The sequence below is a fragment of the Echinops telfairi genome, unplaced genomic scaffold (genome assembly GCF_000313985.2).
Source record: "Echinops telfairi isolate 266 unplaced genomic scaffold, ASM31398v2 ScPeMD7_7424;HRSCAF=8462, whole genome shotgun sequence".
Taxonomy (NCBI): Eukaryota; Metazoa; Chordata; class Mammalia; order Afrosoricida; family Tenrecidae; genus Echinops; species Echinops telfairi.
This window is the reverse complement of record NW_022111324.1, coordinates 35591670-35617631: the sequence shown is the minus strand read 5'-3', so window position 1 is coordinate 35617631 and position 25962 is coordinate 35591670. Positions and strand designations below refer to the sequence as shown.

The 25962-nt window shown below is 36.8% G+C and overlaps 1 protein-coding gene across 1 annotated transcript; it reads right to left on the bottom strand.

The window, feature by feature from the left end:
* Positions 1-1068: 1068 nt before the first annotated feature.
* RGS18 (regulator of G protein signaling 18) lies at positions 1069-25209 on the bottom strand. The gene is made up of 5 exons (XM_004706781.2): positions 24963-25209; positions 24192-24293; positions 23098-23159; positions 5375-5541; positions 1069-1585 (listed from the first exon to the last, which is right to left on the bottom strand). The coding sequence occupies exons 1-5, from the start codon at positions 25079-25081 to the stop codon at positions 1328-1330; spliced, it is 708 nt and encodes a 235-aa protein (XP_004706838.1). The 5' UTR covers positions 25082-25209; the 3' UTR covers positions 1069-1327.
* Between the last annotated feature and the right edge of the window lie 753 nt (positions 25210-25962).

The following is a 25962-nucleotide window of genomic DNA, read 5'->3' as shown; positions in this document are numbered from 1 at the left end:
GGACTTGGTGGGCCCCAGCAGCACCCCAATATCGTTCTGAAGCTAGAACACATGCTCACGCATAATTTTCTATGAGGAAACAGTATCCAAAAGCAAAGAAAGGACCCAGTAGTCAAACATTAACCATGTAAAGGAAGAAATGCAAAGCTTACTGCTATAAAAGATGGAATGGATTATAGTTTAAAATTCAAATAAAATGACATCTGCCAAAACCTAAGGTATGACATCTTTAAATACAGATATTTACAGACCATGCAAAGCATATCTTCAGTAAAGTATTTACTTAGAAATACAGGTGCATTTCTACATGGATCAGTACATGTCTTACTTGAATGACATAGTAGTCAATGTCTTCAGCAAGTCTTGGAGGAACACACCAATAGAAAACACTTCCTGAATTGAGCCAAAGTGGCCTGCAGGTGAATATCCAGAGCTTTAAGACATTTTGGTACTTCACCTACTCTTATTTCTTAATTTCTGCTCTAACCGTAAACGTCCAAACTTAAACTTGATTACTTCTAGGATAAACATTCCTTGATGATTATTCAAACTACTCACTGACCCCCTATTTTAATAGCAGATACTTTTAGAAAATGAGAACAGGTTCCATTTAATCTCATACCTGGCACTATGTTTAATCTGATCATTGTCTCAGAGTATGTCCCATATAATTGGGTAAATTAATACTCACTTAGCAATGAGTCCAAGTGCAGATTCCAATTTCCTTAATCAAACTGGGTTATGTTTAATATGGGAATTTTTTCCAGATCAATGTACTCTCTCCCAAAAGTCCTATTGGTAACTCATACTGAGTGCTGATAGTTTTTGTTGTTGTTGTTGTTTTGCCTTGAACTCGGCTAGTGACCATGGAACAAATGCTCATTCTCTACCATTGCAAAAAAATGGAACATATTTACAGCCTCTAAGACTGAGAGTCTTCATTATTGTGGCAAATGCTATCTATAAATTTGGATATCTGAATACTATTTTGATTAATATAGAAAAAAATAACTAAAACTAGATATTTGATCAAATTCAAACATTTTCTCAGCATTTTCCTTCAGTTAACTTAGAAAAGTTATTTCTGACTGCCTTTTAGTTAAGGTTCTAAGTTTTTCTGGTTCTGTTTCCCTTCCTTCAAATGGAAAGATACGGAATATAGCCACTGGTACTTTATTATTGCTAGTATACTCTTTGCTTATAATTTTAAAGTGCTTTTACATGTAATTTTTAAAAGGAAGTACCCATTTGTTAACATAAGTATTCTATACCTAGAGGCTGATTTAAGAATTTGCTATCAAAGTGAGAGAAATATGGGATTTTTTTTTCAAAACCAAACGGCAACATTTGACTTTACATCTTGGAATTCATTGTAGGTAAATGAGCGTGATCGTCTTCTAAGATTTGTTGGCCTCTGAGGTCTTCCTTCTGTCAAGTCTAAGTAGATGTCAGATTTCAGAAAACGTGTGTAGCTGTCTTGTTCCATAAGCTGATACACTCTGCTTTGTGCAGCATCAAACGTGTAGAAGGTGGGTTGCGTGATGCTTTTTGTAATGATCTCTTTGGTGTGGAAATCAAGATTAACCTGCAGAGTTAAAAAAAGAAAAGTTAGTGAAAGCTGATGGTGCCCAGCTATCAAAAGATATAGCATCTTGGGTCTTAAAGGCTTGAAGGTAAACAAGTGGCCATCTAGCTCAGAAGCAACAAAGCCCACATGGAAGAAGCACACCAGCCTGTGTGACCACGAGGTGCCGAAAGGATCAGATATCAGGCATCATCAGAACAAAAAATCTTATCATAGTGAATGAGAGGGATAGTGTGGGGTGGAGACCCAAAGCACATTTGTAGGCCACTGGACATCGCCTTACAGAAGGGTATCAGGGAGGAGATAAGACAGTCAGGGTGCGATGTAGCAACAATGAAAAATACTACTTTCTTCTAGTACCTAAATGCTTCCTCCCGCCCCCCACTATCATAATCCCAGTTCTACCTTACAAATCTGGCTAGACCAGAGGATGTACACTGGTACAGATATGAACTGGAAACACAGGGAATCCAGGGCGGATGATCCTTTTAGAACCAGTGGTGTGAGTGGCGATACTGGGAGGGTAGAGGGAGGGTGGGTTAGAAGGGGGGAATCGATTACAAGGATCTGCATGTGACCTCCTCCCTGGGGGACAGACAACAGAAAAGTGGGTGAAGGGAGACGTCAGACAGGGCAAGCTATGACAAAATACTAATTTATAAATTATCAAGGGTTCATGAGGGAGGGGGAGCAGAGAGGGAGGGGGAGTGGGGAAGGAGGGGAAAATATTAGCTGATGCCAGGGGCTTAGGGGGAGAGCAAATGTTTTGAGAATGAAGAGGGCAATAAATGAACAAATGTGCTTTACACAATTGATGTATGTATGGATGTGATAAAAGTTGTATGAGCCCCTAATAAAACGATTTTAAAAAATGGGAAAAAAGTTAGTTTAGAGAAAATCTGCATAAATAAAACACTTTTGAGAGATCATTAGAGTAAGACTAAAAAATATTGTGAGCCAACATACTACATTCAGCTACATTTTCTTTTATAGCTACTTTTGTTTGCTGCCATGGAGTTCATTCCAACTCATAATGACGCTGCCGGACAGAGGACTGACCCACATGTTTACAAGGAGCAGAGCATCAGGGCTTCCTCGCAGGGAGTGGCTGCTGAGTTGGAGTTGCTTATATTTTGTTCGCAGTGGAAAGCTTAACTGCTGAACGAACAGGACTCCTTTTGATGGCTCTCACTCACCCATGATCCACTGCCAGTGCCCTGATTTTGACTCAGAGCAATCAGCTTAGGGTTTCCAAGTTTGTAAACATTTTTGGAAGCAGAGAGCCTTAAGTTGTTGCTGTTAAGTGCTGTTGAATTGGTTCCAACTCCAAGGACCCTATTCACAACAAAAGGGAACATGGCCAAGTCTTGCACCCATCTACTAATTATTTTTATGTTTGAGCCCATTATTGCAGACACTGTGCCAACCCATCTCCTTGAGGCCTTCCTCTCCGGTACTGCCATTCTACTTTACCAAGCAGGATGCTCTTCTCCAGGGCCTGGTCTCCTTTGAAAACATGTACCAAGTATGTGAGATAAAATCTCACCATTTTTGCCTGTAAGGATCATTCTGGTTGTACTTCTTCCAAGACAGATTTGTTGTTTCTAGTTTTGTTGTTTGTAGTTCATGGTACTTTCACTGTTCTTCACTAACATCATGATTCAAATGTATCAATTCTTCCTTATTCAATGTCCAACTTTCATATGCAAATAAGATCATGGAAAACACCAGGGATTGGGTCAGGCATACATTAGTCCTCAAATGAACATCTTTGCTTTTCAGCACTTTAAAGAGCTATTGTGCAGCAGATTCATGCAATGCAATGTGTTCTTTGATAGCTTGACTGCTGTTTCCATGAGCACTGATTATGGATCTAAGTAAGATAAAATCCTTGAACATTTCAATCTTTTCCCCATTTATCATGATGTTACCTATTGGGACAGTTGTAAATATTTTTTGTTTTCTTTACATTGAGTTGTAATCCACAGTGAAGCCTGCAATCCTTCATCTTCACCATGGGTCTAGGAATCAATACTTTACTCCATTGTTTCTTTCCCCTTTTTCCTAGTTCTTTTTGCATTCTATCGTAGAATGGTGGGATAAAATAAAGAGAAAGAGCCACTAGGCATTAACTAGGAGCACTTGGTGAACTGGTGACAGCTAAGCAAAAATTATCAATGGGAATTCAGCTAGAAGTCCATCACAAGAAAGGCTTGGTAATCAGCTTCCACAAAAAAATTGCAGCCTAGGAAACTCAATGAAATGATTCTGTCTTGACGCATGCGTCACCACGTATTAAAAGTGTCTCAATGACACCTAAAAACCTCAACAAATACAATGTAAAAGTAAATGATCATGGAATCATCAGATTGAACTCATTTCAAAAGTGGGAAATTAAACTTCACAGAGGTAAACCATTTGCATGAACTTGGAGTTTATTAAGAATTTCAATATGAGGCTTTTGTCTTATCTCAGGGTTACTCTCTTTGTGTTAGAATGCTTACCTACAAGCCAATGTGTGCTAGGTTACTAATATTCTTATCAAGATACAAAGTATTTTAATGCTTTTTATCAAAGTATTGCTGTGTGGTCCGATAGTGGCAGGGTTATGAGTAGGGGACATTCTTTTTGCCTTGTGGTAGCACAATACAACTACCTACGATGTTTACCCTATTAACCTTGTCTTAGAAAGTCAGAGTAACACACGGACACAAAAAACATGCTGGAAGACACCGAAGTGGAAAATAATCCTCATTCGGTGTGAACGCATAGACAATGCCACCTCATAGTGCGATTTGCAGAGAAAACAGCACTTCAATTAAGAGCCACTGTCTATTGAGCACCTATTAGGAGCTTATAAATACACATATTTATGAAAGGCAGGAAGACACTTAATCTATATGTGAATACATTAATTATAAGAGCTTTAATACCTTTAAGAAACTGGCCAGGTCTGCATTTTTATTCACTTCCTTGGGGAATAAGAAACTTGCTTAAAGTTACAAGCTAGGTAATTAAAACTGCTTTTGTTTTGTTTTCACTATATTTTGCTTCCTCCCACAGTAAGTATAAATTTACTTAATATAAAAATATTTTGGATGAGCTTTGATTTATCCCAGACCTCGGTTACTACATGTATAACAGATCTTAGGAATTACAAATCAAAGTAGAAAAATAAAAATTGTAAGTAATTGATATTTTGGATAATCAAGTAATATATTTTTATCTTGTAGTCATTCTACAATAACATCACACAATTACTTTGTGCTTAGAGTCAAAGGAAACTATCTTTTTTTTCCCTCCCTTAAACCACTGCCAAATTAAGTTTGCATTACCCCTCTGTTATGGAATTTTTATTTTAGACTGATTTGAGGTAGAGAAATAAGGTTTGGGGGCAAATAGAACTTGTTATTGGCAGACAATCATAAACTAAGTAATACAAACGTGGCTTCTCCTGCCTTCACCAGGTACAGAGCGCTTTGTCTCTCTGCTAAGTTACTGGTGGTATAGCAATTCCTCAGATTAATGAATCCATCTAGGCGTTGCAATTAAATATAATTCACTCTTAGTTTAGGATGGAAATAACTCCAAGGAATGGGTTCAATGATATTTTTCTGTCTATCGTAACATCTTACAATACACCCTGTTTTTATATAAAAATTTGTATAATTAATCACTGTAGCTTCTAGAAAATTTAAACCTTCATGATGGAATATGTGATATTCCCATTTCATGAGAGACAATTTTTTCAAGCAGTTGTGTGATTACATTTTCATCTCTTGACCATACCTCTTGTGGAGCATCATTCTGAATAAATTTCTCATATATTGCTTTTGCTTTAAGGATAATTTGTTGAGGTTCCTTGCTTTTCTTGAAATCTTCACATGCCATCCAAAATTCAATGTTTTCCTCACTGAATTCCGTTTTAAGGAATCTGGTAAATGCTTCAAGCCCACCTACAAAAAAATATGAAATCATGATATTTCAGTAATGAGAAATATTATTTACTACTTAATATTAAAATACAATTTCAAACAAATGGCCATATCTTCTCTCCAATAGCATAGTAACATATCCTATATAGTATATACTGTGTAACTTCAACTAAAACATCTGTAATCTTCACCAGTGTGAAAGGCAGAAGTGTCATCGCCGTTGAAACAAGGTCATGTCGCTGAGCCTTAGGCAAGAGTAATCCATACCGAGGAGCTTGCTCTGTCTCTTTAGCTGTACCCCTCCCCAAAGCAGTATCGTTCCTCAAAGCCAAGAAGACATCTAATCTGGAACTTAACGCCCCACTTCTAGACCCTATGTGAGGCAGTTAGGACCCAGGAATTCACTATCAAATATCACTATTATCAGTACAAAATGCCCTGTTTCTAGGGTTTGCATAGTTTTCTTCCTCAAGTGCATACACCGAAGGCCCTTCGGACAAGTACATATATATTAGACAGTCCTCGCAATTGATGGTGGACTTATCTCCGTGAAAAGCAAGGAGGCCTCACATAGTGTGCAGCCAGACCACAGGTGCAAAGAGAAAGGTGTGCATGTTTGTGGTGTGCAATTAATAGGGGCCTGAGAATTTAAAATGCAAACCAGAACTTCCAAGTGGTTTCCAAGTATATTTTCCAAAGAGAAAAGATGAAATGTACATTTTGAAGTATTTTTTAAAACTTGTATAATACCTACTATGTATTTAGACTTATGGGTTCTGTATTTTTACTGTTTCTCCTGAGCTCCATTGGTGGTTTTGGCTGGTTTCAAGCCTTACAGAGGACTTCCTTAGTTCAAATTCAAGTTCTTTTAGTTACTGTGTAACTTTAAATTAGTTAATTATTTTTGCCTTCTGTGCCTCCATTTCCATACAATTAATATAATACTGATACCTACATCATAGGGTTCCTTAGAGAACTGAACAAGGTCAAAATATGAAAATGATCAGAACAGGGACAGGTACTTAATAATTTTTGTACATGTTTTGGTGTGTGGGGGCTGGTATGATGGTGATTATCAATTATTTAAGTCTCAGTCAGAGGAAAGGAGGAGACTTCTTACTCTCCAGAAGAGTTACAGTTTCAAAAACCCACTGTGGCACTTCTACCTTGTCCTATAGGGTTACAATGAGTTAGCATTGACTTTGTAGTAAAGAGAATGCTAAGTCAGAAAAAAGATTAGTACATTGCTGTCAGTCCATTCCAATTCATGGCAACCCCCTGTGTTATAGAGTAGAAACATTCTATAGAGTTTTCTTGACTTATGCAAAGATTGAAGCAAAGTCCCACTCTTGATTTTTGTAGCACCACTGAGTAGATTCAAATTACCAACCATTAAGTTAATAGCTAAGAGAATACAATCTGCACCAACCACGGACCTTTAGATAAAGCTTATGGAGCTTTAAAAAGAAGTGGCCATCCATCACCTCACCTTTCGATCATGGTCAATATACTAGCAATTCTTATAATTCATCTTCAGTTAAGATCTTTTCCTGAGCTCAAAGTTCATATTGTTCAGCATCTTTCAAGCATCTCCACTGAATTTCCCACCAAAGTAACCATGTCTTAACTGATTTGTCATCTTTCTTCATCATCCCTATGCATCATGTCCTCAATCCTATGACACCTTACATCCAGCCTGTTAAAGTTTTTAAAGCTCTAAGATTTATCCTCAAAACCTCAAACCAAACTGATTACCATCAAATCAGCTTGGAGCCAGGACAGCAGAGAATAACTGGCCCGTGGAGTTTCAAAGCAGTGATGTTTACAGGGAAGAGTGCGGCATCTTTCTCCTGGGGACTTGCTGCTGTGTTCAAACTCCCTTCCTCTTGGTTAGCAGTCTCGCCACTGGACCACTAAGGCTCCCGCCTCAGTGTTTCTCTTTCTTCACAACCGATGACAATCTATTTGTGCAATCTTTTCACCTTTCTATATTGTACATCTGGCTATCTATCTATTCATTTTTGCCCTCTGGAATTACTTGTATTTAGACCAGAATAACCTCACACCAATTCTTAAATCAACCCCTTAGAAAGTCTGGGTTCCCCTTTCCTTTCTTCTCATGCTCCTAACGTATCACTCCTGTTCAAGTTCCAACACTTTTCTAAAGTACAAAGGTCACCATGCTTCTTCACAATATTGCCACTTCCTAATAGTGCCTATTGTTTTCCCCACCATCTTCCTCTCACTGTAAGCCCTGATACATAGAAATTCTTACACTCCCATGCATGGGGCATATGTTTCCCTTTAGCTTTTATCTGAAACAGTTTTTTCTTTCTGCTCCAATTGTATTAGTCTAATCTCTGTACTTCATTGATGTTTAATTTAGAAATTAATTCATTGGGAAAGACTTCACCAACTTCTCAAGATAAACTTGAGTACTTGCTCTTGAATTTGGATTATTGTTACCCCTGGTGACATTTAGCATTTTGTATTATAATCGACTCTTTGCTTTTGTTTCTCATGCTACACTATGAAATTCATAAATATTTTTATCCAATTTAATATCAATTTTTCAATCACAAGCATGAATAAATCATTCTGTATTTAAATGCTGAAATAGATATTCATCTTAATCATCATGAGAACAGATATCCAAATGAACCACATAAACTATTGAAGATGGCCAAAAGGACAGGTTGAAATGAATATAGGTCTTTTATGTTGATCAAATACTATTGAATTAACTGGTTCTGGAACTTCCCATTTCCAGTTTTACTAACTATGTGAGGTGATAAGTTTCCTTTTGCTTGAACAGCATTTTAATTTTCTGGACATGCAGCTGACAGTGTCTTAACTTGACATGTTAAGAATTTACATCAGTGAGGAACTAAAACAGATTATCCAATTTTCCATCGTTTTCCAGTGGATAAGACTAGTGATTCAGTAACCCCATTGGTAATTGTTTTATGAGCTCCCCCAGCTCAAGAAGGTGAGCTCCAGGAAGAAGAATCCATTGAAAATTAAGTTTTATTCCCCACACATACACCTCAACCACAGCCCTGACAATACCACATTGTAAGTAGAAGGACAATCACGTGGGATGCTGCAGCTGAAAGGATGGTGGAAAATCAAATTTTGGAGTGGCCTTTGAAACATCAAAGTCATGTATGGTCAAAGAAAATGAAAGCAGTCAGACAGAATTTTTTTTTAATATATGACCACTCATCTATTTTCTAATTAAAATATAATAGTATAGGTTATAAGATTGAAGGAACCTTGCTTCCCAATAGGAAACTTAGTAAAGTTATGAAAGCTGGCTTGTGATAAAGTGGAAGGTAAGGGCAAAGTATGAAGTTCTTAGGTAGACGGTTACGAAACTTTGAAATGCTAGAAGGCTGGTAGACACTAAATTGACATAAATAATAACTTTACTTAAATTCTGCACATGGTACTCCTTATAGATTACCCAGCAAGCTTTCTTTTTCAGTACATGGCCTGCACATGTCATCTATGTTTGAACATTCATAGTTCTTCATTCTCAGGCAACGTTGGTTGGTCTAGGTGATGGACCCATGATGCAAGGAAGGGCAAATTAATATTCTTCCTTGGAAAATAGTGTACAGACGCTGAGAAAATGAGGTGTAATTTGCTAATAGACAAGAAGAGATGAGTAGAAGTGAGTGGAAGATGAGAAAGAGATCAATAGCTCTCAGTTCTTTTTCAAACCCTCAGGCCTGGGTTCCTATAGAATTTGCTTTCATTCTCTCAGATATTCTAGTGTGGTAGTTTTATTTTCCTTATATGACCTCTCATATATTTTCTAATTAAAGTATAATATCAGCACACTTCTCATCTAGTGGCGAGCTCTCTGTACTGTTTCCTTGAATCTGGAGAGAATTTTTGAGTATTTCTATCAAAAGAGTATATGGACATGATGCTATGCTATTTCAGAGACTGACATAAATATGCCTTTTTCTTGGGATATTTCCTCTCGGGGTATCACTTTCTTCAGACATTTCATCTCGTAACTCAGTCACCAATCTGCGGGGAAGCTGAGGAGCCATCTGAAGAAGCCATGTTTAGAACACCAATTCCAGCTGAAGACTCAGCACAGAGCCAGCCTCAACTGCTATGTATAAAATGCTTCCAGATGACACAAACCCTCGGCCATCCAATCACCAATACTCTTTGTGTCCTACCCACCGAGGACATCCTGGAGAAGAGACAAACTGTTCCCACGGCGTCCTCTCTGAATTCCTGAACCACAGAGCTAATGTGACTGGTAAAATGGTCGTCTTTGGCCACTGAGTTTGGGGTAGTTCTTAAGAAGCTTGGTTGGCTGGAATACCAATGTCTTCTTAGCTATATGAAACCATAAAATGTGTTCTTCTTCTTATTATTATTATAGATAAACAAATAATAGAACAGGTGCAAAAATATGACCATTTAAAATGTAATGCAGTTTGAGGATGAATTATGTGTTTTTAATGAAATATTAAACATAAAATATTTTTGAGAAGAATTGTTAATTGGAGACATTAATCATTAAAAAATTTAAATAACATAAATAATTTAAAACTTAATTTAAGTTAAATGTCTTAAGAAATTATTATTCAAGAGGTATTGGCATCTTTGCTTTTCAGCTACAAGTATTTGCAGTCCCTAGTAAGGTAATTATTATTTTAATATAAATACACAGTATTTGAAATTATTATATTCCAATCCTACTGGGGAACCAATCCCTATTTAACCTGACAAGATTAAACAGTTAATGAATGTTGTAATTTCATGCTTGACAAGCATCAATTTTGTTATCATTTGACTTCTTCTCTGGATATACCAAAAAATAAAGAATAGTTATCAGTGACAGTTTTACTTCTGCATCTGTATTAATAAATTATAACTTGACCTCATGAATTTTGACAGTGTGAACCCTCGCCTGAGGGCGGAGTCCTTCTAGGTATGCTAACAATGTGGCACCATCCATTTGGCAATCGGGAAGGTTAAAGGTTGTGATCAATGCGAGCCTCTGTGGCCTCAGACAAGTTGAAACTCTTGCCTGGGGAAACACTGCTCCCTCTTGGATGACTGTGCACTGTCCAAGCACAATTCTAACTCTGGAGAGTATCATTAGCTTAGTTACCTGTCGTAGTAATTCGTTTTGTTTACATGATGAAGTCCTTGCTTAGCAGCTCATTCACTTGTTGAAAAATATTGAGTGCTAACTATGTTTGTGATACTTATTGTTCAGTACTTGGGATATAGAAGTTTAAAAAACAGGCAAAATTCTTCAATGTTATATTTCTTCCCCTGAATCCTACCTTAAATAGATATTTTACTATTAAATATGTAAAGAAGAGGGTATGGTAGAGGAATAGGAGACAGCCGTGCCTTCTGGCCATAAATACATTTGATGATGGACAAAAATTGAGATAGAAGTTTTCAGACTGAGTAAATTAGCTACAGAGACTGGGAATACTGTGAGAAGAAAAATCTAGGTAGTGCATCCAGGTCTGTTCTGGATCTCCACCAGGAAGCAATTTCCCGTGTTTGAACAAAGCATGAACATGGAGCCCAAGCTGTGCACAGCATCCCGTTGAGCTAACAGACGAAGGAAAGTGTGGAATTCTTGTCGTATGGTACGAAGAAATGAGGGCAGCATGTGGGAGGGACCAAGTAGCCTGTATGCCGATCTCTTGCAGGTCTTTGACTAAAGGTCAGGTGCACATGAACAAGGTCAACTCTGTGAGGCTTCTCAGAGTATATTTGCTGTGAAATGGAGACGTGAATGAAGAAAGGAGAGTTCATCAAACTTTAGGAGACATTGGATTTCCAGGTCAGCCATAGTTGAAATACCCATGAAAGACCATGTCCTGGGAATAAACACAGTGCTATAGGGGAAGGGTCTTTTTCCTTCCACCCCATTGCGACTGTCATTTACACTGGGAGGAGGAGGGTGACACAGCATTTAAAATGACTCTCAGTACCAGATATCAATGGTTAGATATAAGTGAAGAAACTAGACATGAATTTCAGATGGGTACATAACACTGACAGCAACTTTCTGAATCTGACTATTGTCATCAGATGCCAGTACGATCATCCTTAGTTAAACAAGCTGCTTAGAGAAGATGTAGTGTCCATGGCTCCTGAATGCATTGGCAAATTCTGACTGCTGAGAAGGAAGAGCAATCAGTAGGGGAGATATTTACCCTACTCTTCTTATTTATACAGCTCAGTGAGTGTATGATTTTTATGAGTCATTTCTCATGCCAAGCAGTATGCTTTTCTTAGAACATAAAAGAAATATTAGTTGTTGTTGTTTTCTTTTCTTTTATTGCTTGGTTTTGCTCTGTCTTATTTTTGTGCATGCTATTATCTCCGCAGGTCTGTCCAAATAAGATAGGCTGGATGAACAATCTGGAGGAGAAAACAATGGGACAGACAGCTTCGGGGGGACATGGAAGAGGGGGAGGTGAGGAAAAGGAAGTGGTGTTAACAAACCCAGGGACAAGGGAACAACAAGTGATCCATATCGGTGGTGAGGAGGGTGTAGGAGACCTGGTAGGGCGGGATCAAGGGTAATATAACTGAGAAGAATTACTGTAACCAAAATGAATGCTGAGCATGATAGTGGGACAAGAGGAAAGTAAAAGGAAATGGAGGAAAGAGCTAGGGGGCAAAGGATATTTATAGAGATCTAAATAATGATGTGTACATATGTAAATACATTTATATATGAAGATGGGGAAATAGATTTATGTGCATATATTTATAGGTTTAGTATTAAGGTAGCAGATGGACATTGGGCCTCCACTCCAGTACTCGCTCAATGCAAGAATACTTTGTTCTATTAAACTGGCATTCCATGATGCTCACCTTCCCGACACGATCACTGAAGACAAAGCAGGTGCATAAGCAAATGTGGTGAAGAAAGCTGATGGAGGCCGGCTATCAAAAGATATAGCATCTAAGGTCTTAAAGACTTGAAGGTAAACAAGCGACAAGCAACAAAGCCCACTTGGAAGAAGCATACCAGCCTGTGTGATCATGAGGTGTTGAAGGGATCAGTTATCAGCCATCAAAGAACAAAAAATGATATCATTGTGAATGAGGGGGAGTGCAGAGTTGGGACCCAAAGCCCATCTGTAGACAAATGGACATGCCCTTAAAGAAGGGTCGCAGGGAGGAGATGAGTCAGTCAGGGTGCAGGGTAGCAATGATGAAACAACTTTCTAGTTCCTAAATGCTTCCTCTCTACCCACTATCATGATCCAATTCTACCTTACAAATCTGACTAGACCAGAGCATGTACACTGGTACAGATCAGAATTGGAAACACAGGGAATCCAGGGCAGATGATCCCTTCAGGATTAGATACTGGAGGGTGAAGGGAGGGTGGGTTAGAGAGGGGGAACAATTTATAAGGATCTACATATAACTTCCTCCTTGGGGGACGGACAAGAGAAAATTGGGTGAAGGGAGACATCAGACAGTGTAAGATATGACAAAATAATAATTTATAAATTATCAAGGGTTCACAAGGGAATGGGGAGCAGGGAGGGAGGGGGAAAATGAGGAGCTGATACCAGGGGCTTACATGGAGAGCAGTTTTGTGAATGATGAGGGTAACAAATGTACAAATGTGCTTTATGCAATTGATGTATGTATGGATTGTGATGAGTTGTTTGAGACCCCAATAAAATGATTAAAAAAAAGAAATATAAATGAGTAATAACTCCTGGAGACAATTTTTATGTAGCAACAGTTCCCAAATATATACACAAAGTCTATATGTTTCAGAGAGAAGTTAATGGTATGTCTCTATGTTTAATGTCTTTAAGCCAAAATAGCTGCCAATTTGAGCCACAGGGAGTCAGACAAGCTGGTTTTCCCCGTAGAGTTTATTAGCACATGAGTACATAGACAGAGATTACTGTCTCTGGGACTCCTTTGCCCCTTGCTTCTCAGTGCTTAGACTTGTCTAAACACAGTTTGAATTGTTTTAATGCCAAAAATCCCATTCCTTTCATTTTTTGAAAGTCTATTTCATCATACTCTCCAGGCTTCAGGTGAGCTGGCAGCCTGGACTGAATGCTTTAGGAAACAGACTGTGTCATTTGAAGAGCTCGAAAACTCTGTCCATCTCCACTTGTATAAATGGAAGGAACATTTTATTGAATGATGTCTGGTTTTACATCTTGTCCCCGCTTTCTCCTTCTTTACTGGTGTTTAAAGGAAAGAAAACTGAGGACAAACTGGCAATGTGTAAATCTCTAAATTCAAAACCACACACACACACACGTACACACACAATTCAATACATTAGGTGGCTTGAATCATACTTTTTAAGCTAATAATATAGTCATGCCCTAGCATTTCATCAGAATCGTGACTTTTGTTGTTGTTTGTAACAATTTTAAAAAGTATTTTAAGACTTTCCACTTGATGAATCGTTAAGTGCAAAGAAAAATAGTTGCTAGTACTCACAATTGTTTTCTCTTTCAAATTTCCAAAATGTTCCCCCACCCCAAATTAGTACCCATTTTATTAGATAGATACCTCTAAAATATTTATTTTTAGAAATGATGGATGCTTATATTTTCTCATATTGGATCCGAAATGGTTATTTTATTATAAGTCAATGTCTAGGTATGCTATTCTTGGTAGCTGCTACAAAGTAGGTATTTAAATAGAGTTTCTTGGTTAAATAGTAGGAAACAATTGGAAGTAAGAAAATAAAAAGATTAGAGACTATTTTCAGGGTGATCTGATATATTTTAAGGTAATTTTTAATACATATATGGAGCTCTGTATTATGTTAATATTTGGGAAAGTTTTATTGTCTGTTTATGACTTAGACATAACTCTACCTCTTCCTCCACACGAAGTATTTTTGCTTATCCTCACTTGATCTTATACTACTATTTAAATGGAAATTGAAGTAAAGTGGCAAAATACAATGTCTGCAATGGGAGAAATTATGCTCCAGGTCAAGTCTAATTTGGAAATAAGAAACTCGATAGTTTTTTTTTTGAGTTTATGGATGAAATTGCATTGACTCCAGTAAAGGAAAAAATATTGATATAAATTTATTCTATACATATGTCACCTGTAAGCATATGTTGATCAGTTTTTAAATGCCAAATGATTCCTAACATAAATAATAAATTGTCTAGGTTTATGAATGACATGTCATTACTTTTCCTATAAATAGCTTTTAATAACTGGAAAATGTTTTATACTGACATCTAAAGACGATCATAACTGTGCTAGGGAGCTAAAATTGCCGCTTACTTATTTAAATTAATTCCCTGCATCAACCTTATAATTATTTATGAAACACATAGTGTGAACCCAAGGGTTCCTAAACTGAGATGAAGTAATTTTAATTACAATAGGACTCAGTTTTGAATGTTTGCTAAAATTTGGACACATTGCTCTGTGCCTATATTTGCATAATTCTATTTAATTGCTATTTAAATCCTATGGTGTTAATCTTAGTATACTTGCTTTACCGATGATGAAGCTGAAGTTCAGAGACTTATGTTCTCCAGATCTAACAACCCATAAAGGATAGCACAGGTTTTAAACTAGGCTTAGCTTGTTAAAAAATATTGACCTTTTCCCATTAAACTTCCTTGAAGACAGCTAAGCCTTTGCTTTTGTGGGTATTGAAATTAATGGACAAGACAGACTTGCATATACTAAGTATAAAGGAAGAACAATTTCAGAATTCACTCAGTTTGAGGCCAATCATCTACAATCAAGTGGATTCTAGTTCCGAATGACCCTATATGAGGCATCTGAGGCTGTAAAATTTTAGATGAGCAAACAGCTTCATTTTTCTCCTGAGAATCAGCGGGTGTCTTTGAACCACCAACCTTGGTGTTAGCCATCCAAATGTTCCCAAAAGAGACACCGGACAGGTGAAAACTCTACTGTCATGGAATGCACACCGTTTTCCAGGAAAACAAAACAATATTGAAAAGATGCCATTAGATTTCTACTCATAATGTCCTTATAGGAGTTGATATACCTTTCCATTTGGAAATAGGCTATAGTCTTGAAGCCCCATCAGGGAGACATGGTGGCCCACTGGGTTGATAATGTTAAGGTTGGTGACTCAAGGCCACCAACCTCTCGGTGGGAGAAAGACCAGACTGTCTGCTGCTATAAAGATTGAAAGCCTTGGAAACCCTGTGGAGCAGTTCAATTCCATACCATGTAAAGATTAGAACTGATTCAACAGCAGTGGATTTAGTGGAGTCTTTTCAGGAGAGGATATCCAGGTTTTTCCTTTCGTAGAAGCTTTGGTGGGTTCAAACCCTCAATCATTCAATTATCAGCCAAATACAAAAGCTCATTATTTAAAAGATAGTCTATTACAATATTACATCATACATGTTGATTATATGCCAACCACTGTATTCAGTTATATATGGAAACACCTTGGTTTATCATGAGTTTAATATGAGCATTCAAAACTAAGTCACAGAAAAGTGGTATTCACAGAACACGTGTCCCTCCCTGAATAATGACTCTGTGGGGGACAGCACTGGAGACACAGTGCAGGAATAGTGCACGTTCTGGCCCCATCACGCTAGGGTGAGGCACTGAAGGCATGCAGCAGAGCAGCAGGGGAGCAGAGTAATGAAATCCCCGGGGAATACCAAAAAATAGACTTGGGAAACAGAGTGTGGCACCCCATCAGACATGTCTGGAAAATACTTGTAAATACAGACCTTGAACTATTTATAGGCTTTTCCATTTTTGTCAGTGCCTTCCTTTTTATTATTGTTATTTTGTTCTTGCTTTCTGCTGCTGTTGTTGTTATTGCTTTGTTGGTTTTGACTTCCTTTGTTGGTTTATTTGGCTTTGCCTGGTTTTTGCACTGATTATTGTATCTGCATGTCTATCTAGATAAGAGGCAGGATAAATAATTCAGAGATGAAAAAACGGGACCAATGGTTCTGGGGGGATATGGGAGAAGGGGAGGTAGGAGAAAGGAAGTGGGAGTGGGAATCAACCCAGGGACAAGAGAACAGCAAGTGAACTAAAATCAGTGGAAGGAAGGTCATAGGATGCCTGGTGGAGCTCAATCAAGGACAATGTAGCAGTGAGGAATTACTAAACCTGAATGAAAGCCCAACATGATGGTGGGACAAGAGAGAAGTAAAGAGGAAATAAAGGAAAGAACCAGGAGGCAAAAGACATTTATACAGGCCTAAATACTGGCATGTGCATATATAAATATATATATAATAAAAGGGGAATAGAACTATGTCCTCATATCTATATGTTAAGAATTAAGGTTGCAGATGGACATTAGGCCTCCACTCAAGTACTCCCTTAACACAAGAACACTTTGTTCTACAATCTGGCATTCTGGGTTGCTCACCTTTCTGACACGATCGCTGAAGACAAAGCTGGTGCATAAGCAAATATGGTAAAGAAAGCTGATGGTGCCTGGCTATCAAAAGATATAGTGTCTGGGGTCTGAAATGCTGGAAGATAAACAAGCGGCCATCTAGCTCAGAAGCAACAAAGACCACATGGAAGAAGCATACCAGCCTGCGTGACAATGAGGTATCGATGGGAACATGTACCAGGCATCTAAGACCCAGAATAAAACCATACCCATGGTGAATGGGGGTGGAGGGGGGCATGGAGTGGAGACACAATGGCCATCTGTAGATAATTGGACATTCCCTCACAGAGGGGTCACAGGGAAGAGATGAGCTAGTAAGGATGCAGCATAGCACTGATGTAACACTTAACTTTCCTCTAGTTCTTTGGTGCTTCCTTCACCCACTATCATGACCTCAATACAAATTGGATTAGATAAGAGCATGCACATTGCTACAGATAAGAGCCCACAACACAGGGAATCCAGGATAGATAAACCCCGCAGGGTCAATAAGGTGAGAAGAGATACCAGGAGGATTGGGGAAGCTGGGGGGAGAAAGGGGAAACTGGTCACAAGGATCAAACTGGAACCCTCTCCCAGGGGGATGAATAATGGAAAATTGGGTGAGGGACAATGGAGGACGATATAAAATGTGGAAGAAATAATCTATAGCAAGGGTTTGTGAGAGAGGGTGGGGGGGAGGGAGGGGGAAGAAACGGGGAGCTGATATCGGGGGGCTCAAGTGGGAAGAGAATGCTTTGAAAATGATGATGGTGGCATATGTGCAAATGTGCTTGACACACTGGAGGAATGTATGGATTGTGACAAGAGATGTAAGCACCCCCCAAAAGTATTTTTAAAAGTAAAAAAAAGAAAAGTGGTATTAATGCTCATGATGAGTTCACCAAAATGAGTGTCCTTTTTGTTGTTCCTTTTTGACAAGCATAGACTAGTGAAGAATCAAAATTAATGCAAGGAAATAATTAATGAAGAATGAGAAAGTAGTTTTTTCACTGAAAGTTTTAAATAAACTATTCTTTTAAAAATAACACAGCATGTACAAGACTCTCCACAGAACACTGATGACTTCATATTTCTTTCACTCACTTTGGTCAGCTGAAATCCATCAGCTCACAATGGGACCATTCTTTCACAAATTCAGTAGCTTACTAAACAACTTTTAGAAGCACCAGTGGTGAATACAGCTGCCCGAAGTGCTTGATATAACCTGGGATTAAAATTCACACTGGAAAAAGCTGGTGTAATGTGTTATACAAATATGAAATGTTTATAATTGCATCTTTCTAAATTGAAACTGGCATCTGTTGGAGTATTTTTCTGATGCCAAGAAATCAAATGAAACAAAAGTCAAGAAATTTTGAAGTTAGGAACCCAAGTGCAGTATAATCTCCTAAATACTAGGTTGGTTTGTTTCTCCTTTTATAGTTTTTAACCTAGCAAAAAATGCACTGGTTTCTTTCACAATAACAGCTTGTTTATGAGATCCACATATAAGTTGACACTAGCTTTCATTCATTTTTATTCTTCAGGTAGGCTTAAGAAATGAATGTTTTCTATGGGTAAACTTGATCCAGAAATGTGACTTTGTGGAATGCTGAAATCCCTTATGTTACAAAATACACTAACTGGAAATTAGAAAGAGCAATTTAAAATGCCACAAGGTGAAAAGTGTAAGGAGAAGTCATCATTTCCTTCCCAGAAGAGAAATGCGCATTTCGGTGCAGCCCTTACTCAAAGTCAGTAACACATATTTTCCATAGTCTAATCAGGTCGTATTTTTAAATCAGAGGGGGGATGACTTACATTCTACTCTTTTCTTACATATTATACATTATTGTCATAATTAATCTAGGTGGAATCACAATTCAGGGTGTAAAAGCCCATGTAAATAGTTACTAATAAAAACAAGAAAAATACTGAAATGATTTGCATTTTGGGAAGCAGTACACAGGAAAAATATAGTCATACTGTATTGGGTAACTTTCTGCCCAATAGATACTCTCTTCACAGAAAATAATATTCCCTATCAAATCTTCAAGCATTAACTATATGAATAGTTCAAAACTCTCTATACATACCCCAGGTTTCCTGGTGGAACAGTGGTTAAGCTGTCAGCTTTAAACTAAAATGATAATGGTTCAAACCTACGAGCTATTCTGTGGAAGAAAGATGTGACAATTTGCTTCCATAAAGATTATAAACTACAAAACCCTAAGCGGAAGTTGTACTCTGTCTTAAGTCCACTATGAGTTGCAATGAACTTAACAGCAAGAAATTTTAATATGTGACTCAGTCATTCTGCCTATATTTTAGAGGTGCATCTGTAAATCCCTAAAATATTTTGAAACAATTTACCAGCACACCTAATAAGTTTAAACTCTATTCCATTATTTTATGTTTTCCCTCTTCTGGTACTTCCCATCTATAAAAGCACCAATATCTTCCTCTTTTGGGGGTGGTGGGTCTAAACTGGTTCTTTTCTGCATATCTACATTTTTTCTCTCTTTATTTGGCAACACACATACAGATTCATCAGTTTTCCTTCTATAATAGCCCTTCCTTTAAAGTTTATTACTTTATATTTGTAACATCCTCATATATATTCTGACTCTTAACAACCCCATAGAGGGTTTCCGAGACTGTAAATCTTTAGAAAAGGAAACAATCTCATCTTTCTCCAGTGCAGGAGCTGATGGGCTTGAACTGCCAACCTGGCTTTTAGCAGTGAAATGCCTAACCCACCAGGGTGCAAAATAGGACCAATTCACTTAGGAAACTAAAAGCAAAGTAACTGCATTGAAAAGTATAATTTCCAAGAGTTGGTGGGAATGTGGAGTGGTTTAGAGAATAGACAAATGAAACTAATCACAGAAATATCAGTGGCTTTAATTGTAGTAAATAAAAATATCCATGGAATTTATCCAAAATGGATCATCATTAGAAATTGATACATTATTATATATTAAAGTTTACATTTCATTCTAAGTGTATTTTTTTTTCATTTAAAAAGCATTAGTCAATGTTTTTAAAATGGAATTTTAATAAAACCGTGTAATGTTTGGATCAAATCCTACAAAATTTTATGGAGCCAAGTACTTTTTAAAATGTGTGTGTCAATTTTTACAAAATGGATGGACCGCAATCTTTCTCATAATGTTTATGTGTGTGTAGGCTCATGCCATTTGCCTTGAATAAAGTCAATAGAAATAAATGCAAATTTAAGGGTTTTAACTCCACACTGTTTCAAGTGATCATTTTATACTATAACAAATAATATTTAGTATAATAATATTGAATATATGTGATAGAACAATACACAATACTTAATTAATATAGTAATACTTAATATTTAAATAAATATTATAATTAAAATAATGACTTATTAATCATATGTGTTGGATAGAAGAATACTAAAAACAATATTTTTATGCATGGAACATAGTTTAATTAGCTAGCTCATTAAATCATTAGAGATGACAATAAAGTTCAAGTGGATCAGTGCTAATTCTTTGATTTCCTGATTACTTCCCTTGATTCCAAATGCCAATAATTTTCAATTGTTCAATATTTCCACCGGTAGAAGAAAAGGAAGGACTCACTCAACTTTATCCTCTGGGCTTTGACCACTTGTAAAGCAGAGTTTTACAACATGCTCGGTGGGAATTTTCTGTAGAATGAATTACTCTTGAAAAATATTTTTTCTTTGAATGGGTAAACAGTTTTATAAACTCATTATATGTGAATATATTAAATTAAGTAAATAAATTAAGTTTGTTTTTAATTTAAAATTTTACTTTCTAATTATGTTTAGACATCCTGGTGATGCTGTGGGATACGCGTTGTAAACCAGTGAGGCGTGACATTGTCCGTTTCTCTACAGATTTACAGTCTCCGAAACCCTAACAAGCAGTTCTACTTTGTCTGTGGGCTCAAGAGGGGTCAGAATCCACTTGTTGGAAGGATCTGAATTTAAGGAATGTTTAACAAATTAGAAAGTAGAATGGGTAAATATAAACATGTTTATTTTTAATAATACTTATTTTAGTAATAACATAAAATATTTATATTTCATGGTACTTAATTTATTTTTAATTATCTCAAATCTATTAGAATTAAGCACATTGTTATAGTTGTCTATAGTTGAGGATGGTGAAGTTCAGAGGGATTATTGAGTTTAACTAAAATGATATAACCATTATGTTGCAAATGGAAACAAGAAATAAAAATGCAAAGGAACTCCAAACTAACTCCCAGCAAAACATCCTTTTCAAGAGCACGTGACATTTACCAAGGCGTATGCTGGGCAGCCACGAGGAAAACACGCTACTTCATCTTCATAATCAGAGTTTCTAAAATAACTTCTATACCTCCTTTTCTCCCCTTTGTTCTGCCTGGCGAAGGGACTAAAGCAACAAGTTGTACAAGGATGTTTGAAAATAAGGTCGAAATTAGAAAATGAAATTTTAGGGAACGGATTATGGCAGGAAGTAGACATTGTTGGTTGCAATTAGCCTCCTAAGAACAGAAAAAGACTTCCGCTATGACTGGCATTAGATAGAGTGAAGATGGATGAGTTCAACTTCTACTTGGCCAAGATTAGAGATTGTAAACTGATTAGATATGGAGAATGAAGAAGGATGATTGCTTATGCCACCCATTTACAAAATAGGGGATAATCAGATTAATGTGAAGTAAGGGAGAGGCAGGAAGAACAAATTATATCTTTGTCAACATAAACCTTTCCTGCCATTATTCTCCACTCTCAGTGACTACATGCTCACAGAAATTTAAGCCTCCTTTTGTCTTATTTCTGCAATTATTTTTTCTGAGTCAACATTCAGAGTAGTGATATATGTTAATGGGAAGAAGAAACTATCCAGAGTTAGTTGCATAAATAGAATTGTGAACAGGTACAGGACATGCAGAGGACACCAAGATGTCAGAGGGAGTCAGAAAATTGTAATGCGAGTGTAAAACAGAAAATAAGTACGAAGGAGCAAACGTGACGTTGCATCAAGTGCAGGACAGTGCTGGAGTCTGAGTGATGAGCCTCTGCTCTGGCTGCCCTGGCTGTAGACACTGAAACTGTGACACTCACTGCCCCCTGCGGTAAAGACACCGTGCGGTATGCTGGGGAGATTCATCTTGGAATCACATTGGGAAGAATGGAAAGGGTTTCTGTTTCAAAGAAATAGAAAAGAAGAAAATTTGAATATAAGTGAAAGCTGTGGGCTTGAGGAAGCACCCTAGTATTTGGGTAGCGATGGTGTTATTAACTTGGGCAGCAGACTGACTGGTCAGTTCAGAGAAGAAGCATTTTTGTTACTGTGGCCTCCTCTGGTCAACTTACTGTTTTTGTTCTCTGAAAGAAATCACGAGCTGGTTAAAAACCATGTAAAAACAACGTGAAAACATGTAAATATGCTTTACCCAGATAGACACAAGACAGAAGCTACCCAAGATGTCTGTCCTCTTACCCTTGCTTTAAGTTCTTATTTCAAATGGGTTTTCCTGGATATCCATCAAAATACATACTTTAAATTTTAAATATTCTTAACAATAAATGATATACATGATTTAAACTTTAATAAAATGGAGAGTTCTGTAGGAATCCTGTGGGCACAGTGGTTAAGTTTAGCAATGAACTGAGACGTCCCCTAGCCATGCTGCGGGAGAAATAACTATCAAGTTGTTTCTGTAAAGATACAGTCTTGGAAACCAAGGGGGGGATGGGGGGGAGCTCTACTCAGCCCCTCTCAGGGCACTATGTTGGTGCCATCTATAGGCAGAATCAGTCCCTCTCGGGGCACTATGTTGGTGCCATCTATAGGCAGAATCAGTCCCTCTCAGGGCACTATGTTGGTGCCATCTATAGGCAGAATCAACTTGATGGCTCACACCAAGAAGAGTTTTGTGGCATTAGAAAAAGGAAAAGACTTTTAGAATAGTTTATCATTCTACAGAAAGATGCTATTTTTCATTTGTAATAAATAATTCGTAATAAAATGCAAACGTCGTAAAATCTTACATTAGTTGACTATTCTTTCTAGCGTTAAAAATCCTTAAATTCAGTGACAGTTTGTATATATGTTTTGACTGTTGTTTTCCATGAAGAAATACAATAGTTGGGAGAAGATATCACTAACCTTTATGGGAAAGCAGTTTGTCAAATGATTCACCCCATTTCACTGCCTCTTCAGGGGAGACTCTGCTCAAGAAGCAAATGTTTTATTTAGAAAACGTAGGTATTGATAATTCCGTTCTAATAATGTGCTATGTTACTCCTCTTTACGCTCATATTTCAAATGCTTTCTCCTTTCATTACTTGAAAGTGAAAGTTGTGTTTACATTGGTAACTGAAAACATGCTGGTCAAATTTATTGTAGCATTTGGTCTAGCAAGCATTAAATAGATTAAAACAACATTCTATATTTTGTCATGGATGTATGAATGGTTTTATGTTAAGAAATAATTAACTATGTGGTATATATAAGATCACTAAAAAGCTAAAACAAAAGAAATCAGGTCAAATATGTGCTAAAACCCAGCATGTAGGAGAATTTACACAGATTACAGATAATATCTTTCAGTCAAAAGACATTTTCATTTTCATTTTTTCTTATTGCAATTTTCTTGGAGTTCATACCACAGTATGCTGCAATTTTTATCAGGTACAAGAAATTTAACTATTAGAGCCTCAAAGGGATAATATATATTTAGAGATATTGATAATTTAGAATTTAGTCTATTTTGTTTCAGTGTTTTATTAGCCATATTTCAAATTGAGAAGAAATACATTATTTAACATTAAGTCTATTATTTTTATTTTGAATTATCACTAATACTTAAATAACTATTTTTTAAATTTTACTTTCTCCTATGTATAGGGCATAATTTTCTAACTACTGAGGAAAGTAATGAATAGCTCTTTGCTCTGACAATATTGAATTGTGAAAATTCTTAAATTAATGAGCATTTCATCAGTTTATAAGTATGATATATCATATAAAATTGAGATATATAATTTTAAGAATACCTTTAAACTTTTACATGATTATTAATTCAAGGTCGTAAAGTGCTTTACTTTTATCAAACACTCACTTCTTGAAATGATACCTCTAATTTTACTCATATTATTACACAATTTCCAGTAAAACAGAAAGCTTTAGTGTTCAGTTTTATAAAACTTTAATAATAGAATCAGCAAAACTTGCCAGAAAATGAATAATAATTTATTCACCTTATGTCTTTGGCCAAGTGCCCAGATGTACTGGGAAGGGTCTCTTCTTGAAGCTCATGTTTCAGCAGGAGAAGACTTAACCTATTTCGTTTTTCCTTCCCTCTGTAATACATTAAAAAAACCAATCTCAAGACAATTTAGACGATATTCAAAATCTGTCTTTCTGAATACCACACATGTTTGGAATAGGTAATCCTCCTACATCCATACTGATACCCTCCTCTCTCCTTTGGTATTCCCTGAAAAAGCCCAGGGGGTCACTATGTGTGTGGGGCGATTAGGTTAGCCTAGACAAAAGACACTTTTTCTGTAGGTGGCTATAAAACAAGAGAGGCTTTCAAAAAGTTCCTGGAAAAAAAATTAATTAAAAGCTAATGGAATGGTCTCCCCCCAATTTTAAGACTTCTTATATTTGTGAATGTGTTTTAGTAAAGGTTTTGTTAGCAGTTCTAAGTGGCCATCATTGTTATAACTTTTTTTTTCCTCTTTCTCTTTGGCAATGAACACATTTTACATTTCAAGCACGAGGTAGACAAGGTTTTGTGCTCTATAGAGATCAGCAGTGTCAGAAACCGTGTGGAGCAGATGTACTCCGTCCTATGAGACTTGGGGTCGCTATGAATTAGAATTCACTTGGTGGCAATGAGAGTAGTTTTACCTCTGGTACTGAAAATCTGCCCACCCGCACAGTTGCAACTAGAAATTTCAAAAACAAACTCTAATAAATATTTAGCATTAATTATGTTTTTAAAAGTACGGCACAAAAATTACCTGATTTTAGCTTCTCTGTTTCTTTCTTCTTTTCCTGGACCATGCATTAACTCAAAAAAAGGTTTTTCTTTTGATTCACACATACTTAACTGAGGAAAGAAAACCAATGCTGTTTCCATCTTCTCTTTCTAAAAGGAAGAGAGAGCTAATCTGTCACATCCTGGTCTCGCTCACTTATTAATGCTACTTTATAGGTAAACATGGCAAATTTAAAAGTTATTGAAGCCCGTTCAACGATGCTTTGAAAACAAAGTCAATAGCGGTGTTTCTTGTTGCTACAGAAAAGATAGGACCGAGGAAGAGACACGCAGTTCCGTCTTGAGTTGTTTCGGGAAGTGACACTGCAAATTTGCAAAATGACACTTGGTCTTCAAAACAGAGGCCAGTGTTACCACACGACAACTTCTCCTTTATGTTTGTGCAATCAGCACGATGCGTTAATAGACCCGAATCACACTGTCATTTCCCACAGGAAAGAACAAATTAAGTGCTTTACTGTATGTAGCATGTAGTAAAATGTGTTGTGGTAAACTATTACATAGATTATAGAGAGATATTTTTACCATACATTTTTTAAAAAGGCACTTTTTGGTTTCAAAGTAAGTAAATTATACTTAATTAGCACAACCTTAATATTAATTGGGCAAAGGCATGTTAAAAAATACTGTTATAAGAGTGCCAGTTCATATACATACAAGTTTAATCCATATAAACAGAACATGTTGTAAGAGGTTTAGACATAATTTCTGTCTTAATATCAGTAAGAAGCCTCCCAAAAAAGAGTCCACTCAAAACAATGACTTATGAGAGTCTGTCCTGGGCCAGTTCAATTCAAGTCAGAAGTGTCCATTTATAAGTTTATGGTGACTGGTGTGTTTATTTATTTTTTGATCTAAAGGGATAGCGCTTTGGGTAGATTTTCTCAAAGGAGTTAGGAGGATCACTCGGAGTTTTTATGAAAGTTTTAAGAAGATAGAAAGCTGCATTGGTGAGAAAAAGA